Source organism: Cygnus olor, chromosome Z (genome assembly GCF_009769625.2).
Source record: "Cygnus olor isolate bCygOlo1 chromosome Z, bCygOlo1.pri.v2, whole genome shotgun sequence".
Taxonomy (NCBI): Eukaryota; Metazoa; Chordata; class Aves; order Anseriformes; family Anatidae; genus Cygnus; species Cygnus olor.
Window position 1 is genome coordinate 30,758,549 of NC_049198.1, and position 19,959 is coordinate 30,778,507.

At 37.6% G+C, this 19,959-nt stretch overlaps 1 protein-coding gene across 44 annotated transcripts in view; it reads right to left on the reverse strand.

Annotated features, from left to right (window-relative positions):
- PTPRD (protein tyrosine phosphatase receptor type D) overlaps window positions 1-19,959 on the reverse strand; it is a 411,363-nt gene that overhangs the window by 100,829 nt on the left and 290,575 nt on the right. For 31 of the 44 annotated variants that reach the window (XM_040541837.1, XM_040541861.1, XM_040541835.1 and 28 more), the window contains 4 exons: window positions 19,842-19,932; window positions 12,154-12,363; window positions 10,633-10,793; window positions 1,339-1,350 (listed from right to left, as the gene is read on the reverse strand). In XM_040541837.1, the coding sequence (XP_040397771.1) occupies window positions 1,339-1,350; window positions 10,633-10,793; window positions 12,154-12,363; window positions 19,842-19,932 (474 nt within the window). The remainder of the gene's footprint in view (window positions 1-1,338; window positions 1,351-10,632; window positions 10,794-12,153; window positions 12,364-19,841; window positions 19,933-19,959) is intronic. The other 13 variants (XM_040541856.1, XM_040541879.1, XM_040541852.1 and 10 more) reach the window with 1 other exon arrangement.

Sequence of the window (19,959 nt, forward strand, 5' to 3'; positions counted from 1 at the left end):
CAAAGGGACCTGGACAAGCTTGAGAAATGGGCGCATGAGAACCTAATGAGGTTCAACAAGTCCAAGTGCAGGGTGCTGCACCTGAGCCAGGGCAATGCCAGACATGAGTACAGACTAGGTGAAGAACTCACTGAGAGCAGCCCTGAAGAGAAGGACTTGGGGGTTCTGATGTATGAAAAGGCTCAACATGAGCTGGCAGTGTGCATTTGCAGCCCAGAAGGCCAACTGCGTCCTGGGCTGCATCAACAGAGGTGTGAACAGCAGGTGGAGGGAGGTGATTGTCCACCTCTACTCCGCCCTCGTGAGGCCCCACTTGGAGTGCTGTGTCCAGGTCTGGGGCCCCCAGCACAAGATTTGTTAGTGTGGCTCCAGAGGGGTTCTACAAAGATGATCAAGGGGCAGGAGCACCTCTCATATGAAGACAGACTGAGAGAGCTGGGGCTGTTCAGCCTAAAGAAGAGAAGGCTGCAGGGTGACCTCATTGCAACCTTCCAGTACTTGAAGAGGACTTTGAAAAAGATGGAGAGCAACTCTTTGCTCAGTCAGATATTGGCAAGATGATGGGGTATGGTTTTAAACTAAAAGAGAGGAGATTTAGATAAGAGGTTGGGAGGAAATTTTTCACTCAGAGGGTGGTGAGGCACTGGAACGGTTTTCCCAGAGAGGTTGTGGATGCCCTATTCCTGGAGGTGTTCAAGAGCAGGTTAGATGAGGCCCTGAGCAACCTGATCTAGTGAGTGGCATCCCTGTCTATGGCAGGGGTGTTGGAGTTAGGTGATCCTTAAGGTCCCATCCAACCCAAACCATTGTATGATTCTATGATCATTTTCACTTACAGAAATATGTCAGCACTGACTTTATGTGTAAGGAGTACTACGGAACTCTTTAGAACAATTCACACTTTAAGCACAAAACCACATTCCTTTAGCAGTTATTGTTATAGCAAAGAATACTTTTAACTTCATGAAAACACAAATAAAAACATATGAACATTGTATAACCATGTTGTCTCTTGAAAATGTACCTCGTGGAGACACAAAAAGTAATGGTGAAACTTGGCAGTATATGCTACGTGTATTTTAAACGTTGTAAAAAAACAAAATATCTTGCAGCTGCCTTCAATTTGATACCTCACTGTCTATATTATATTCACTTAGGTTGTTATATTCACTTAGGTTGACAGATGTTCTGTTATTCTGCTTTAGATCATTCTTACGATAACTTGTCTCTCTCTCTCTTCCCCTCCCCCCCCCCCCCCCCCCCCCCGCCCCCATTTTCCCCATCTGGATTCCAATCCCCACTGGATTAAATGAAAGGGGATTACTCTTCAGTTCTCACCTGTCAGGTTTACTGCTCCATTGTAATGCAGCAAACAGGGGAGAAAAGGCTAAATGTTAGTTTATCAGCATCAAACAAGTTAAACATGACAACAGCAAATACAAGGAATGCTGACTTATAGTAAGTATATATAACTAGCCTCCACAAAAGGAAATGACAGCTCAGGAATCAAGGCATAAGTGGAGGACACAGTTTAAAACAAAAGAGTATTTTCTCGTGCTGAAAAAACCATCTCTTTTAGAAACAGTCTGCAAAGTAATATCACATCATCTTTTATCCAGAGAGACACTGGAGAATGAGCTTTTAATTAGAGTTATAACAAGTTAACATTATATTGATAAATAGCATCTAAGACATAAAGAGGTTCATCCTTACGGGGAAAAGAGATGAGAGGAGGGAAGAGAGGGAAGAGGAGAGTTGGGCATAAATGAAGAAAGAGAAGGAGTGAAAGGGAGAAGAAGGAGAGATAAGGAAGTGAAGAACAAGGTTAAATATGTAAGATCATATTTTAATTAAATTTAATTAAAAAACAGAGACATAAGAAATCCTTTATTACTAAATTGTTTTACAAAACCAAGTACTAAAATAATAAGAAAATAATTTAATGATACCTTGGAAAACAAGGTAGTCACAAATATTTCTCAAATGAAGTACTATACACCTTTACAGATCTTGAAGGAATAGCATTTATGTGAGGACTAGAGTGATCCATATAGATCTGTAGTAAACTATGATCTATAGAGATCATTTTAACATGGGAAAATTATTAGCTTCCATCATCATGTTCTACCATATACACTGTAAATATAGTGTTTGTCTCTCTAACTGTTATTAAAAACAGTGGGTCTGCAAACTTTTTATATTCTGGAGTCGGCAATGACCAAATTAATCACACATTGTAAAAAAAAAGTCTTTATAGACTTTCACAGTCTTTACAGACTGTTCAGTTGGCAGATGATCACCAGTTGCATCCCCCAGGGCTCAGTATTGGGGCCAGTTTTGTTTAACATTTTGATCAGTGATCTGGATGAGGGGATAGAGTGCACCCTCAGTAAACATGCAAACGATACTGTTAGGTGGGACTGTTGGTCTGCTTGAGGGTGGGAAAACTCTGCAGAGGGATCTGGATAGGATAAGTCTATGGGCTGAGTCCAGTCACATGACATTGAACAAGGCTCCATGCCAGGTCCTGAGGTTGGGTCACAACAACCTGATGCAGCATTATAGGTTTGGGGAAGAGTGGCTGGAAAGCTGCCTGGTAGAAAAGAATCTGGTGGTACTGGCCAATAGAGGGCTGAACATGAGCCAGCAAAGTGCCTAGGTAGCCAAGAAGGCCACAGCAGAAGTAACATAGCCAGCAGGACTAGGAAGGTGATTACATACAAGGGTATGCTGCATGGGTGAGACTGCACCTCAAGCACTGTGTTCAGTTTTGGGCCCTTCACCACAAGACGTTCTACTGAACTGTTTTTTCTGTCTGTGCACGCAGAGAAGAGCAACAAAAATGGCAAAGGGACTGGAAGACAAGTCCCCCTGTACTCGGCTTTGGTAAGGTTGCACCTCGAGTACTGTGTTCATTTTTTTTTTCAGTTCAGTTTGGGCTCCTCACTACAAGAAGGACATCGAGGTGCTAGAGCAAGTCCAGAGAAGGGCTACGAAGCTGGTGAGGGGTCTGGAGAACAAGCCTTATGAGGAGCGGCTGAGGGAGCTGGGGTTGTTCAGCCTGGAGAAGAGGAGGCTCAGGGGCGACCTTATTGCTCTCTACAGGTACCTTAAAGGAGGCTGTAGCAAGGTGGGATTGGTCTGTTCTCCCAGGTGCCATGTCCCCTGAATGTGTGCGGGATTTCTTGCTCCACCTGGACCCATACAAGTCCATGGGTCTGGATGGGATTCATCCCAGGGTGCTTAAAGAGCTGGCTGACATCATCGCGGGACCTCTCTCAATTGTTTTTCAACGAACTTGGGAATCTAGAGAGGTCCCAGTAGACTGGAAGCTGGCAAACATTGTGCCAATTTTCAAGAAGGGCAAGAAAGAAGTCCCTAGCAATTACAGGCCTGTCAGTCTCACATCAGAGCCTGGTAAAATTATGGAGAAGATGATCCTTGAAGTTATTGAAGCGCACCTGGGGGACAATGCAGTCATTGGTCCCAGCCAACACGGGTTCGTGAGGGGTAGGTCTTGCTTAACAAATCTGATTTCCTTTTAGGATAAGATCACCCATCTAGTCGACCAAGGGAAAGCAGCAGATGTGATCTTTTTGGACTTCAGCAAAGCTTGTGACACGGTTTCCCATAGGATCCTACTGGACAAAATGTCCAGCATACAACTAAACAAAAACATCATACGATGGGTGAGCAATTGGCTGATAGGCAGGGCTCAAAGGATTGTGGTAAATGGGGCCACATCAGGATGGCGGATGGTCACTAGTGGGGTTCCTCCAGGCTCCATTTTAGGGCCAGTCCTCTTCAATGTTTTCATAAACAATTTGGATGTAGGACTAGAAAGTGTTCTGAGAAAATTTGCCAACAACACCAAACTTGGAGGAGTTGTGGACTCAGATGACAGTGGAAAGGCCCTGCAGAGAGATCTGGACAGATTGGTGAGCTGGGCGATCACCAATCACACAAAGTTTAACAAAAGCAAGTGTCGGGTCCTGCACCTGGGATGGGGCAACCCTGGCTATACGTACAGACTGGGTGATGAGATGCTGGAGAGCAGCCCCGCAGAGAGGGATCTGGGGGTTGTGGTTGACAGCAAGTTGAATGTGAGCCAGCAGTGTGCCCTGGCAGCCAGGAGGACCAACTGTATCCTCGGATGCATTAAGCATGGCATTGCTAGTCAGTCAAGGGAAGTGATTGTCCCGCTCTACTCTGCGCTGGTGCGGCCTCACCTCGACTACTGTGTGCAGTTCTGGGCACCACAGTACAAAAAGGACATTCAACTGTTGGAGAGTGTCCAGAGAAGGGCAATGAAGATGGTGAAGGGCCTAGAGGGGAAGACCTATGAGGAGCAGCTGAGATCACTTGGCCTGTTCAGCCTGGAGAAGAGGAGGCTGAGGGGAGACCTCATTGCAGTCTACAACTTCCTCGCGAGGGGGAGTGGAGAGGCAGGCGCTGACCTATTCTCTGTAATCACCAGTGATAGCACCCATGGGAACGGTGTTAAGCTGGAGCAGGGGAGGTTTAGGCTGGACATCAGGAAGAGGTTCTTCACCGAGAGGGTGGTTGCACACTGGAACAGGCTCCCCAGGGAAGTAGTCACTGCACCAAGCCTGTCTGAATTTAAGAAGCGGACTGTGCACTTCGTCACATGGTCTAAACTTTTGGGTAGATCTGTGTGGTGCCAGGAGTTGGACTCGATGATCCTTATGGGTCCCTTCCAACTCGGGATATTCTATGATTCTATGATAGGACGAGGGGGAATGGGCTAAAGTTGCACCAGGGGAGGTTTAGGTTGGATATTAGGAAAAAAATTATTTACTGAAAGGGTTGTTAGGCATTGGAATGGGCTTCCCAGGGAAGTGGTTGAGTCACCACCCCTGGAGATACTTAAAAGACGTTTAGATGTAGAGCTTAGTGATATGGTTTACTGGAGGACTTGTTAGTGTTAGGTCAGAGGTTAGACTAGGTGATCTTGGAGGTTTCTTCCAACTTAAATGATTCTGAGATTCTGTGACAAGTGTTATGAGGAGCAGTTGAAGGAGCTGGGGCTGTTTAGCCCAGAGAAGAAGAGGCTGAGGGGGCAGACCTCATTGCTCTCTACAACTACTAGAATGCAGGTAGTATTGAGGAGGGTGGTGGTCCCCTCTCTCAGGCGGCAAGTGATTGGATGTGAAGAAATGGCTCTCACATTTCAACAGTGGAGGTTTATATTGGACATTAGGAAAAGTTTCTGCACAGAGAGGGTGATTAAGCATTGGAATGAGCTGCCAAGTGAAGTGTTAGAGTACTTGTCCCTGGAGGTATTTAAGAGATGTGTCAACGTGGTGCTAAGGGACATGGTTTAGTGATGGGACTTGGTAGCTCAGCTTCATGGTTGGACTTGATGATCTTGAAGGTCTTTTCCAACCTAAATAATTCTAAGATTCTATGACCATCACTTAAGATTCTCCCATCCTCATTTCTTTGCTCAACTTTTGTTTTTTTTCCCCTTAGAAGCATTTTTCTTCTTATATTTCAAGACTCAGAGTCCTCAAGTTCACTATGTCCAAAAGGTTCAAGCTTTGGCTCCTGCATTCTGAACTAAATCAAAAAAGCTGTACTTTATAAGAGCAAATAACACAAAACCTGTCAAAAGAGCTTTCATTTCTTTTCTCTAAAAATGAAAAAACACCCCACAAACAACACTGATCCAGGAAACATCTAGAATGAGGAACATTTTGCTCTTTATCAGTGAAAGGTTGAAATTAGAAAGCTTGTGATTTCTTAAATACAATACGAACAACCAAAGAAACTCAAATATTACAGGGAAAAAAAAAAAAAAAGCATGAAAGGATACTTTAGGGGCATACACACTCTCTTTTTTGTTTGCCAGTTCCTGAGATATCCCCCAAAATTTCTAGAGTTCTTTAGCTGGGTTTCTAGATATCTAAATCCCCTGTAATTGAATATGTGTCACACACTCAAAAGTGAATTGAAAGGATTTACTGTGTGTTTGCATATGCTGTGCATTGCAGCATGGCAGTGCTTTATGAAAACCATCTTGGGAAATAGATGGTGACTCAAATTACCAGTTCTCATAACATGCATTACCTCTAGAGGAGACTAGAATTCTGCACCATCTCTATATCTGGTTAAGTGTCCATCTTTCTTTGAGATTTTGCATATAAATCTTACTATTTTATATTTTACTCCATACTTGAACCAGTGAAAAATATATTTTCTTGAGCACAATAACGTGATGAAAAGGGAAGTGACATTTAATTAATTTATTCTGATCCCTACATCTGATTGTTTAGATTTAAATCTGACTGGTAAAAGACCTGCCCAAAATTATTTTCTTCCTTCACTAAGACTTCAGGGTGGTATCATTGTTTCAATGTCAGAGAATACTGTACTGGTCACTGGCCAATCCAGCTCACTTTGCCAAGATATCAATTCCAGAAAGACAGGAAATTAAACCGCAACTTAGGAAAAAGTTGTGGTTTTTTTTTTTTTTTTTTTTTTTTTTTAACTGTGAAAGGGTAGTTGAACAATGGATCAGACTGTTCAAAGAGTTTCCATCCTTAGAGATACTGAAACTCACCTGAACCCTAAGAAACCTGCTGTAGCTGACCATGTTCTGAGCAGGGGTGAGAACAGACAATCTCCAGATGTGGCTCTGTGGTTCTGTGAGTCTATGAGCATTTTTGCATACAGTACATTAATCACCTGCAGTAATGCTGGATATTATATTGCATCTGTATCCAATGAGAACAAAAGCTATTTTTTGAAATACCTTTTTACAAAAAGTAATTATATACCTATTTACAAAAGAAATTTCCCCCTCTATTACTGTAAAGTACTAAGCTGCAATGAACTTTTGGCTTTATTCTGATACATAATCAAAAAATCTTTCTATGCCACATCTTTGCTTTGAGCTTTGAAGAAGAGTAAATGTAGAGGCAACAACCTTTGTATAAACTGACCAATAAATTATAAAGGGTTCACTCAGGCATTTCTAGTCTTTGGGCAACTTAAATTTGCTTCACACCAACCCAGGCAAATTATCCACGCTTTCTGCAATAACATAAGCTTTAAATGAGGGCAAGACTTCTCCCCTTAAAATTATTCCTTTAGAAACTGCAGTCATCTTTTCTCTCTGACTGAAACTAAAATGTAAAATCAGTATTGTAAATCATGATATAAAAAATTCATTATTTTTTTTTCATAAAGGCTTCTACTGACAAAGGGAATTAAACACAGTCCATCATTATTTCAGTTACTACCCTTTGCACTTCAAAAAATATGGTCATTTCCCGGGCATCTTCTTCACGTTGCCACATCCCTTGACCTTATTTTCTCTATTTCAGTATTTTTCACACATGCTGTCATGGATTAGGCGGATGTTCTTTGACCTTTATTTTCCTCTCTACCAATCATATCTGTTGCAGTTATGCCCCTATACATTCCAGAAATGTATTTTGAGAAATTCCTGTAGACATGGAAATTTCTCATTTTCTTACTTCTTACTGGAACTTTTTTTTTTTTTCTTTTTTCAAAACAGTCCAAGTTTTATAGACACAATAATTCCCTCCAACATAGTTCATACAAAAAATAATTTTGGCTGTTGTTTCAAAAGTGTTAAACATCCCTGCTATCTTGCCCAATTATTGCTGATCTACAGACATAAAGTTATCAAGCTCTGGTTGTCTACATCCAGACTGCATGATCTATGAAAAAATATTCTATTACATATTCCTTCTTTTTCAGAAATATAAGATTCGTGTAAGGCCCTTAAAAACAAAAGCTTGCTCTGTTTCTGTCTCATTTTAGAATGGAGGATAGCTACAGTTCTCTTTGTGTTCTCATTGAGGTGGAAAAATACTTCTTATTCAGATTTCTAATATTGGTTACATTGAACTTTAGTAATTCTCCAGTTACATAGCTGATTTCTTTATAAAATTTTAAATTCTGTTGATTTTTACAAAACCTATTGAGAATGAACTTGCTAAGCAGTTTATCATTAGAAGAAGCTGATTTGACTTAAAAAAATTCCACCAGTTTCTTTAGTGTTGCTTTCCTTTATGATTTAGATGCCTTATGACACTGACATATTTGAAAGACCTAGCTATAATTAAAAAAAAAAAAGGAAAAAAAGCCACACACACACAAAACAAAAGAAACAAACAAAAACTCGTTTAATCTAATTAAAATGGTAATATTATGACTATTTTGTCATTTCTTCAACAGAAAAATTCTGAAATTATCTCCATGGGAATGTCTTCTCTAGATCAAATACAGCATCTCCATTATATATAGTGTTATTCCTGCACTGACCCATTGTTGCGTATCACTCTTCCTGTCTCCCTGCTAAACTCTGAAACAAATTGTACAGATACACTTACAAAATCTTATATTCTTATTTACTTTATCCCTTCATTCAGTTTAGTGAAGCAATTCAGATTTGTTAACGTGTCACTTTATGCTCCCTTCAGAATATCATGTCTCATGGTCAGCCTGTCTTAACTAGTAGAAAATAGTTAAGGGACTGGGACCCACTAATAAAAAAGGAATGTTTGAATCCTAATTCATTTTTTTTCATTGTAATCTCTTAATAGGGATTTTTGTATGAATTTGCTTAAATGTGTCTAAATTACTCATCACAACAACATATGAAAAACTGTCTTCTTCAAGCCTAAATCCAGAAGTGAAAGGTACCTTGATAACCTTTCCCACCACTTTTTTACCTGTCTTGTGTCCCTGCAAGGTTTAATCACTACAAATTCAAAGTAATGTTATAAAAGGCAGGATTATTTAACCACGAATGGATAGTGTACTATTGTGAATGTTAGAACATAATGCTATTACCTTGACTGATAACAGTTTAGATTGTTCCCTTGTAATTACAGAGTCAAGTTATTTTAGCAGAGTTGACCATTGACTGGTAAAACTACAATCATAATTTCTCAGAATTAATTTCCTAGAATGGTGCAGTTTATCAATTTTCAGCTTAGAGCTGAAAACAGAAAAATAAATAAATACATATGGAAATTTGACTGAACAGTTCTAGTACAAGTAGTAAATAACAGTTGGAAAATGTCCCCTATTTTCTATTCATGACATTCTCTTCACACTACCTATGAATGAATTCTACCTGCTCATTTGTGCAATATGCTTATAATTTTTCAGCAGAAGAATTGAAGTTTTTTATTGTAGTTCTATAAATTCAATCAATATTTCCAGAAACATTTACACATCCGCTTTATATGCCATTGTTTTGCAGGAAGTAGAAGTTTTACTTTTAATACTCCAAAATAATCAGAAGTAAGTAGTATTTCACTTTTAGTATGTCTCAAATGACCAATTTTTGAAGTGACAGACTGGCACAAATAGAAGGTTCATTGCTGTTTAATTAATTAGATTGGCTGGGAGAGTAGGCATTAATAGAAACCTTCAGGACAATGTAATATCTGCAAACAGCAAAATGTCTCCTATGCTTCTGCCTGATTGCAACCCTAAAAAACAGTCTTATAAATATATATCTGTTTGGAATTCAAAGCTAAGGTTGCCTCTGGACTAGGTTCTTTTTTTTTTTTTCCTCCCACTGTTGAATACAGAGTTTCACTTTCCAAAACCTGAAGACAACTCTTTATACACAATTTCAGAGGCATTTGACTCCATACACTTAGGGCAGAAAAAGCGTACAGGGCAGCAGAATTTAAATATTTATAAGCAGCTGATAGCATCATAGCCATTAGTTTTAGAATACATACTCCATTTATGGAAATTACCCATAATGCACCCTTCCACCTACCAAAGACAGGGTCACAGGATCTTTATACTATTTCCAAATTACTCTTTATCAATATGCTTCAAAAATGTACAAGGCACAAACTCTAAATATTAAATCAACTTTGTGGTTTTTATTCAGTATTGACCCCTTTGAACTCATTTACACTGTAAAAGGCTGCTATGCATAAATTAACGTATCATACAGTTTTCATTTCGTACATTGCAAGGCTAAGGAAAGTCCTTTGAGTAATATCAAAACTACATCTGTGTCATGCACAGTGAAAGAAGTGTAAGTGAATTTTGATCAGATTGCAAGATTAGTAGAAAACAGCCACTGATATTTCTTTAATCTCTCAGTCCACAGCTTCAAATTCAAAAAGATATACTAAAAAATTAAGGCCAACTGTCAAAAATGAAAATTCAGATTACTTGAGTGGAGATGAAAATCATGTTTAACATCAGGCTGAATGTAATCCTTAATGTATTACTATTACACTTCTAAAAATAAGTTCTAAAAAGTCAAATATGTGAATCTGTACATATTTATATCCAAGAACATTTTCTCCACAAACATATGCAAAATGGAAAAGAAAAAAAAAAAAAACATTTAAATGCAGAAATGGTAGTAGAGTGACTTCAGGAGAAAAATATACTCACATAGCTGTAATTATTGGAAGCTTTCAGTCAGAAATCTACTAAAATATCTGCAGTGGTCTGGGAACCATTAATAAATACAACAATACCCTGACACAATCACAGTTACAATTGTAGTACAAATAATGTAGCGTGGAACAGCCCTATAAAATGGTCAACATATCAGAAGGCTATACATATGGTAAGAACACTAAAAGGTAAACTTACCTTTTATAAAGAAGTATAGCTATAACAATACAGATGATAAACACCACTGCAAGAACTGGTCCTACAACCCAGATCAAGCCTTCTTCCTCATCTGTAATTGGTTGAGGATCAAGATCCATTGACACAACAGGATCGGAATATGGGCTGGTTGCATACATGGTCTATACAAATAAAATAAATCTTGCTTAACAACAAATGAGATGCATTTAAAATAATAGGTATTCCAGATCTAAAATACAAAGTAATTATACAAAGTAACGATGCAATGAACAAAGCGACAAAAAACTGCTATTTTTCTTCAAGCTAGGTGGTTCATAAACTTGCAAACTGAATGGTGAAAGATAGGAAAAAACTGCTACAATAAAACACACTTTGTATATAGCCTCTGCCTTCGGAGCAACCAGAAAAAAATGCTACAGAGGGATACCAGTTTGAGCACTTACTACCTGTTCTCCAATAAACTGGATTTTGCTTTTAATTTCCGTTTACATTCATAGCCCAAAAGTGACTAGTATCTCTGTTTTGAACCTTTCTGATGCAGCACATTCAGAATTCTCCGTCTCACAGCCACTGTCTAAAAGCAAGTGAAGAACTTATGATTATATTAGAGATTCCAGGAAGCACTTATTTTCTTTACAAATAAAATTATGTATCCAAAAGTATACAATTTGAAGCTACTTCCTCATGGTGTATAATTAAGTAAACTCTGTTGACATCAGAAAGCAATTGTAGGATTGCATATTGGAAGCATTTGACTAGAATTCAAATTATTGGTGCAATAGTTTCAAGTGGATGAGCAAGCAAATGTACCTGTCAGGTTTAGGAACCAATTAGAAAGATACCATGTTACACCAAACTGCATGTTCAAATATTAATGTGTATTGCAACAGTTCTCTCTCTCTCTGTCTCTCTCTCTCTTACTAGATTACATGCAGTTAGATTAACTCGAGCATAAAGGGACATCAGAACAAGATGAATTACATGAAGAGAGATGACAACTCATTATTTTGCTCACCTCAGGAATTTTCCTTGAATTATTTTCTTACTTTCTAACAATTCACTGATGAAGTTGTTAGGAAATTACTGTACCTAAAGAGAGGTACTGTGTATGTCTCCAGTTCAACTAATCTTTCCAAGAATCCTGCATATCCAACACCACTTTTCAATGGCAGTCTTAAGGCAACAAAGGAACTATTTTTCAAAGACATTGAGAAAGATGCTGCTGTGGAGTTCATGCCTCAGAACCTGTGCCAATGATCTCAAACAGCAGAGAATGTAATTTGCAAAGGATCACAGCACAGCTAATAAAAGGTGATTCTTAGCTTTCAGTTACACACAGAACTAACACATCAAGGTGCATACAGCATAGGTGAGTTCAAGGACTTAGCTGGAAATCAGCCAAGAAACACTTTAGAGATGTTTAAAAAAAACTTGTGTTTGGAAAGTGGACTAAAAACTGAAGAAATGTTTTGATGATTGTGAGAAGGTAATTTGGGGTCTAAAAAATAGTTATTAACTTACAGATTCTGAGTGCTCCATTACAGCCAAGACAAAGAAGACATATTCTTGACCACTTTGCAGTTGCTTATTCTCAAAGCCACCATAATGCTTCTTATCCCCCAATGTGAATTCCGTGGGAAGAACTTCAAAGTGAGCTGCAATATATGGCTTTAGTTCAACTTCCCTCCCAAAACGAATGCTTCTGCGTTTCCTAGCTATCTCCTTAAGCAGCTTTACAAGCAAGAGAAGGGAAAAAAGAGAGAGAAAGCAAGAACAGTAAACAGTTTTAAGGTAACTTATTGACAATACAAGGAGAAAATGTAACGCGATAGATATATCACTAAATCAGTTCTGGCAAAATCTTCCTTGCCATCCTTGTTAAGATACAATGTAGTAATTGTACTGCCCATACTATAAGCACAGGACAACTAAATTAATTTTCAGTGTCTGATATTGTTTTGGGGGTAACTAAATGAATAAATAAATACATAAAATATAATAAAGTAATATATTTTCTCTGAAGAGAGTTATATGTATATTTTCTCTTTCTATATATGTGTACATATATACATATGCATATGAAGTCAACCAATAATATTTTCTCCCTCCATATGAATATGAAAGGTACTTTCTTATTTCCCAGTTCAATACAATGAAACTTATTAAGTCATATGCTGTCATTATTTAAAAACCTCAAATAAAAAACACAAAGTTGAAAAATATCCCAATTATTGAAAAATAATGTATAATACCTATTTTTATCTTTTTCTGTTAATTCTGAAATGCAGACTAATAAGTGTCAACTAGCAGTTGAAGTACTTGAAGAAGTAAATCATAAATAAACATATGCTGATACCTTTTATTTAATAATAATATGCAGAAATCTCTCTCTAACAGTTGTCATGAAGATCATCAAGCACTTCGGAAATAGTACATTTCTAAAAATCTCAGTAAAAGATTGCTTTCCAATTTACTTCACAAATAGTAAGTGAATTGCAGTTTTGGGGGATGATAGGTAAACATATCCTCTATTCCAAATCTGAAAATGACTGCCATTTCATTTGTCAATAAATAAATAAAAGGATCCATGAACCCTAAGACCTCTTTTCTACTGCTAGACTAGGAAATTTTATCTACCACCTTACCATACACAGTTATACTTCAAATTTTACACTTTTATTCCGACTTTCAAAGTGTATTTTTTCTTTGTATTGCTAAACATTTCTTCTGATTAACAAAGCTAAAATGTACATTAGCATACTTACAATGAGATTAAATGCTAGGCTCAAACTTGCAAAGCATATATTAATTAATGAAAGAACTGCAGCTATAATTCATTGATGAACTGCAGGTATAATTCATTGATGAACTGCTTATTAAATCAGACAAATGCTTATTCAATACCCTTTATCACTTAAGATATACTGGCATACAACAAATATTAATCTGATTTTACAATGTGCCTGAAATTTTCCTGGGTGATTAGTGATGACTTCTAAGGCTGCTCTACTGCTTTTCACTTATGAAACTTATGCAGTGTCCTGCAGACTCAGGCTGTAATCATACAATTTTCCAAGGTCATAGTTTTTTTAGGTTTTTTCAGCACACAAACAGTCATAATGAAATAATAATACTCATTTCTTTGTTAGGAGGAGGAGACTAATCTCCATCACTAATTCAGAGGTCAATAAAAAAGAGATTAAAATGTAATTTCCACTGTATATTTTCATTTTAAGGAATATGCTTAGTCAGGGAAGCTCTCTCTTGCCTCTTTTCAGTCTTAGGGCCTAGCTTAGCTAGCTTCTTCCCTTCCCCACATGGGATCTTGTGTTTTTCAATTACCCAATTAATAATTCTGATGTAGATAAAACAATCTACTATACACTTTGCTATTAAAATAGAAGCTTTTAATGCTGATTTCTTTATCATTCCTTCTCATTGTTTCAAACATGGGCAGTAATGGAATTACAGACATGGAAGTAATCTGTACTTGAATTCAGCCTTCCTCAACTGGGGGCATTTAGATGACTCTATGCAGTCAGCTACATTCCAGCTCTAATGCTGTGTCTGTTCTCTGTCGCAAAGATTTTCCACCCATTTAACTTTGTCAAATCCCTTGCTCCAACACAAAAACTTGTACACTGAAATGGATCCCCTGAGCAAAAAAAAAGAACTTGCCAAAATTTGAGGTTAGAAATCATTATTCATCACTGAAGGACTCTATTACAATCAGCGGTCCATACTTCTCCTTCACTCAAACAGTTTCATTAGCAGCTACAGTAAATGAATGGTAAAAAAGCAATGGCTGAAGAAAACTGTAATATTAAGAAGATTTTCATTTAGTTGTTTTATTGAAGGTGTCTCTCTCTATCTGTAGGTAGCTTCCTACATCATGGGTAAAGTTACTGATGGCAGAATGTGAGACAGATACCAATGAAGATTCTTCCAGGTTGCCACAGCCCTTAAAAGTATACTTGTATGAAGAATCTTTTAGAAAGAAGGAAGAGCACAAACTACCCTGAAGTCTGCTGAAACACAAGGGTATATGTTCAGAAAATAATGATGTGTTATTAATACTAACAGGAAGTCAGTAGCTGTAAGGACTGTTGTAGGAAGGGATGTACATGGCTTGAGTCATCCCTGAAGATAACAAGTGTTATTTCAATTTATGGGTATGCTATCCCCTGGAATTTAAAGTCATTTGTATGGCTACCTCAGAAAAATTCTTTATCTCGTATTTCCAGATCACACCATATTTACAGCTTAGGTTTTAAATAACTCATTGTAAAATATCAGAATACTATGAGAATACTTCAACCAAAATTAGATTGAGATGGAAAGGAGAAGAAAAACATTTATTTCTTGCCTTTTTATTAGTAATAAAAAGTACATATATTTAACAGATAGGCAATGCTTAAGTACACTGTTACCGTGGGCAAAATGATCAGAAAGTGAATTTTGGCTATGAATGCTAAAAGCTAAGTAGCTTGTGTCAAACAAAATGCGTGTAACTGGCAAATTTTTCAAAGGTGGTTATCCATCACCTCAGGCCAGATAAACTTACGCGTGTTTGTGTGGAGATAAAAAAATTCATCTGTGACATTGATTACACATGACTGAATAGACCTCAAGTGAACCTGTGACCTCATTCATATTTCATATATAGATGAGGTTGCTGCCAAATATCATTACCTGCACATATATCCCCTGTGGTACTTTATATCAGAACTTCACTGAAATTATTAAATCATTTTAGGACTTAACATGCAAGCTTATATTCAGTTTTTATTGCTTACAAATCTAAAGTAATCCTACTTGGTAATCTGTCTGCAGTTCATAATATTTTGTTTATATTTCATTCATTCGCATGACACCTATTCAAAGACATGAAGTGAAATTTTGAGTTACTAAAAAAGGATTGTATCTCAAATAGTTATTTTCAGATGCACAATACCTAATACATTTTCTCCTCTTTTAAGATTCTGCATTTCTCTTAGTTTCTTTCAAGAATCAAGACTCAAGGAAACCAGGAAGATTAAGTATGTGCAGTAAGGGTGGACTTTTTGACTAGTCAGTTATGCAGTGGAGCTAACACTCCAGAATTGTGTTTTCAGCTAAGATTTTTCTTCAGGTGATCTAACCAAAGCATTTGAAATATACATTGGAAAAATCTGCTGCCCAACCCTTTCTGACACTAGCCAGATATCTGAGATTGTACTAAAACCACCACGCACAAGGATCTTCAGTTGATCCTTGGGAACTAGTTTGCTCAGACAGTTGTGTGGTTGTTTATTTGTGTGTGTGTGTGGTTTTGTTTGTTTGTTTTGTTTATTTACTTTCTTTTCCTTCTGAATTTATTTATTGGGCCAATACTTTCACGTGTTTGTTGTCTCTGATTAAAATGTGTCACTAGAATAAGGTAGGTGTAAAAAACTCCTGTAACAACTGCTTTGGAGGAGAATGTTTGGAGTAATAACTATTACTCCAAGAAAGAAGAAGTGGAAGAAATCCGCTGAGTTTTTTATCTTGTTTTTAATATCAGAATATGTTGTCATGCACTGCAATAGGCTCCCCAGGGATATAGTCATGGCACCAAGCCTATTGGAGTTTAAGAAGCATTTGGACTGTGCTCTTAGTCACATGGTCTAAACTTTGGGTAGACCTGTGTGGTGCCAAGAGTTGGACTTGATGATCCTTGTGGGTCCCTTCCAACTTGGGCTGTTCTATGATTCTATATTTCTATATGTCTTCTATCAAGCAGGGAGGAATAACCAGAAATCAACAGACTTGCTTCTGCTATAGTCCATTTGACTTGAAGTTCGATACATTAGTGTTCCAACTGGTAAAGTCACTAAGGTGAGGTCTTGTGAAATGCCCCCAGGTGTACTGTGTTCAGCTCTGAGGTCCAAAGCGTAAAAGAAACTTAGACCTATTAGAGTGGGTCCAGGGCCACAAGGATGATCAGAGGGCTGGAACACCTCTCCTATGAAGATAGGCTGAGAGAGTTGGGGTTGTTCTGCCTGAAGAAGAGAAGGCTCCAGGGAGACCTCATTGCAGCCTTACAATACTTAAAGACAGCCTACAGGAAAGCTGGAGAGGGACTCTATCACCACGCTTTAGGGAGCGTAGTGATAGGACAAGGTGTAATGGTTTTAAAGTAAAAGAGATCACTTTAGATATTAATCAGATCTAATCTGATTAGACCAGGTACTCAGAAGAAATTCTTTACTCAGAGACTGGTGAAGCACTGGAACCATTTGCCCAGAGAAGCTTTGGATGCCCCATCCCTGGAAGTGTTTAAGGCCAGGTTGGATGGGACTTTGAGAAACCTGATCTAGTGGGACGTGTCCAGTCCCATGGCAGAGGGGTTGAAACCAGATTATCTTTAAGGTCCCTTCCAACTTAAACCATTCTATGATTCTATGATTTTCTAAAACAGGAAGAAGAACAGTCTTTTAAGCAACAGAAACTGAGTGAGTGAGCATGAAATACAGCCACTGAGTGCTTTTGATTTTTTTCCCTACTAAGTAGTTGTACTGGGGCAATTGCGAAAGATATATCAAGGGCTTTTTTTCTTTATCAGAAATAATTTTCATTTTCCAGTCAATGCGTATCTTATTTCTTCCACCATTAATTCTACAATGTGGTCTCAATTATATCAGTTAGAGTGGGAAACAACCCATCCTGACCCAAATATTTCTGAAATAATAAATGCTCTTTATCAAAATATCTTACAGATTAATGCACCACAACTTGCAGGATGATTAAAATGACCCTTTGCTATAGGAATCAGAAACACAGACCCATATAATTTAATTGACAACAAGTTCAGTGTCATCTGGCACCCATAATCAATCTGTTAATGCTGCTGAATGTGACTAGTCTTTGAATTTTAGAAGTGGGTGGTATATTAAATCAGTTTTCCATTACTGTATGCATCTTGACAGCTGAGTTTACTGTTTAACTGTATTATATGTCATTCAGGACTACAGTTATAAGCTGATGGCATTCACAATCCAACTGTTTTAAAAGGAAGATGTTAATGGATCAACACTGCATTTGAATCAAATTGGATGACAACGTAGATGAAATTGGTCAAGAGGTAACACAGGATCCAATGAAACAGCCAATGGTGATAAGAACCATGTAGTCCTTCAAGCAATTCTTTTTATGTCTTCTGATTGAGAATTCTCTTATTGCTATATATTTTCTTCTTTGACTTTTCTAATCAGGAAAAAGACTACAGACTGACACACATTTTTCATGGTTACTGAAACAAATCTGTTTGTATTTCAAAAGCTTTCTACAACAGTGTTGGTTTGGTGAATATATATTTATTTGCCTTACATTTTGGTGCAAATATTGAAACTAATATCCAATTGGTCAATGGGAAGAGGGAAAAAGAGCTGTGTCATTGCTTGCAGATAATCATCACTTTGCAGTGATTTTATCTTGGGAAGCATATTGAGGACTATCTATCTATCACAGAATGATAGGTTGAAAAAGACTTTCAAGATCATCAAGTCCAACCATCAAGCTGAGCTACCAAGTCCCATCACTAAACGACATCCCTTAATGCCACATCGACACATCTCTTAGATACCTCCAGGGACTGGTACTCTACCACTTCCCTTAGCAACTCATTCCAATGCTTAATCATCCCCTCTGTGAAGAAATTCTTCCTAATGTCCAATCTAAACCTCCACTGTTGAAATGTGAGAATCATTTCCTCACATCTAATCACTTGTCACCTGAGAAAAAGAGACTGCCACCCTACTAACTGGTACCTCCATTGAGATGGTTGTAGAGAGCAATGAGGAGCCTTGTTGAATGTCATGTGACATTGGATTGGCCTTGCTAATTATGACTGAGGCAAGAAAGATATTAAGTGGCATTGCCTTATCCTCGTCTTTCATCACTACCTTATCCCTCACATCCAATAAAGGATGGAGATTCTCCTTCAGCATCCTTTTGCTGTTGATGTATTTATAAAAGCATTTTTATTGTCATTTGCTACACTAGCCAAATTGATTTCCAATTGGGCTTTGGCTCCTCTAATCTTCTCCCTGAACAATTTGACAACAACTCTACAGTCCTTCTGAGTTTCCTGCCCCTTCTTCCAGAGCTCATAATCTATCTTTTTCTTCCTGAATTCCTGACTATGTACTTGGTGAAGCATCTCTGTAACATAAATGTCCTGAATCCACCAAAAGAAGGAAGAACAAATAGAATCCAGTCAAAATATCATTTATCTAGGAGTAAAAAACAAACAAACAAAAAAACCCCTGACTTCCATGTCCTCTGTTTGAAGTGCAGAAATACTGTATGTACAAATTACCATGGTATCCAAATGGGATTGAAAATCCTAGCCAGATGCAGCAACACTACATCTTTTGTGACAGGCTTTAATATGGGACTCTGAAAAGAACTTTACAATGATAAATACTAATATTATTCCAAATTTATAGATTGAGGAAAGTTAGAGTAAGACACATTGTCATTCAGTAAAATAGAAGACTGGACTGCATCCTGACTCTAAACTTCCTGGATTGCTTATAGTATCAGTAACGGTAAACTCATTACTAGTATTATTGCCACTGAGATAAAAATACTTCCACTCTGTAAAGAAATGTAATTTATAGTGTCAAATAATGACACACTATTGTACTTTCCTACTTCGTTAATTTATTTCTGAACACACACTCTCAGTAGAAAGGAGAATAGTGTAAAAGTTATCATCATCAGCATTACTGTATGTGAGAACCAGGTAAAGACACCACAAGAAGGTCAAATGTTAAATTGCACTGCAGATTGCAATTTGAAATTTGCTACAGATTTAGCAAACAGCCCACTAATGAACCAGACCTTTATTAGAGTTCACATAACTGGTGATTAAGCTTTTGCTGACAAGTCATTTCACCCCCTGCACTTTTGCATTACGCTTTACAATAGAAAAAAAGAATAAAATATTAATGCTAACAAAGATCAGACACTGTGTGCTTTATTGCAACTTTATGTCTGTAATGTCCTCTAATTTAAGTAATTTGAACTTTGTTTCAGTCCCCATAGGCTAATTCAAATATAAATATAAAAATATCCTGACAACCATCCTGACAACCAAAACTACTTTAGCTGGTGAGTTAAACACACATTACTAATAAGATTGTTTCCTTAGTAAAGGAGAGAAAGACAATGAAAACATATAGTACCTCATCTAGTTCCATTTCATCTGGACTTTCCCATGGCTTGATGAATTTTCCACGAGACCTCTTCAAAGGCACAATAACAATGTAATACCCTCTGCAAAGGAAACAGTAGGACAAAACT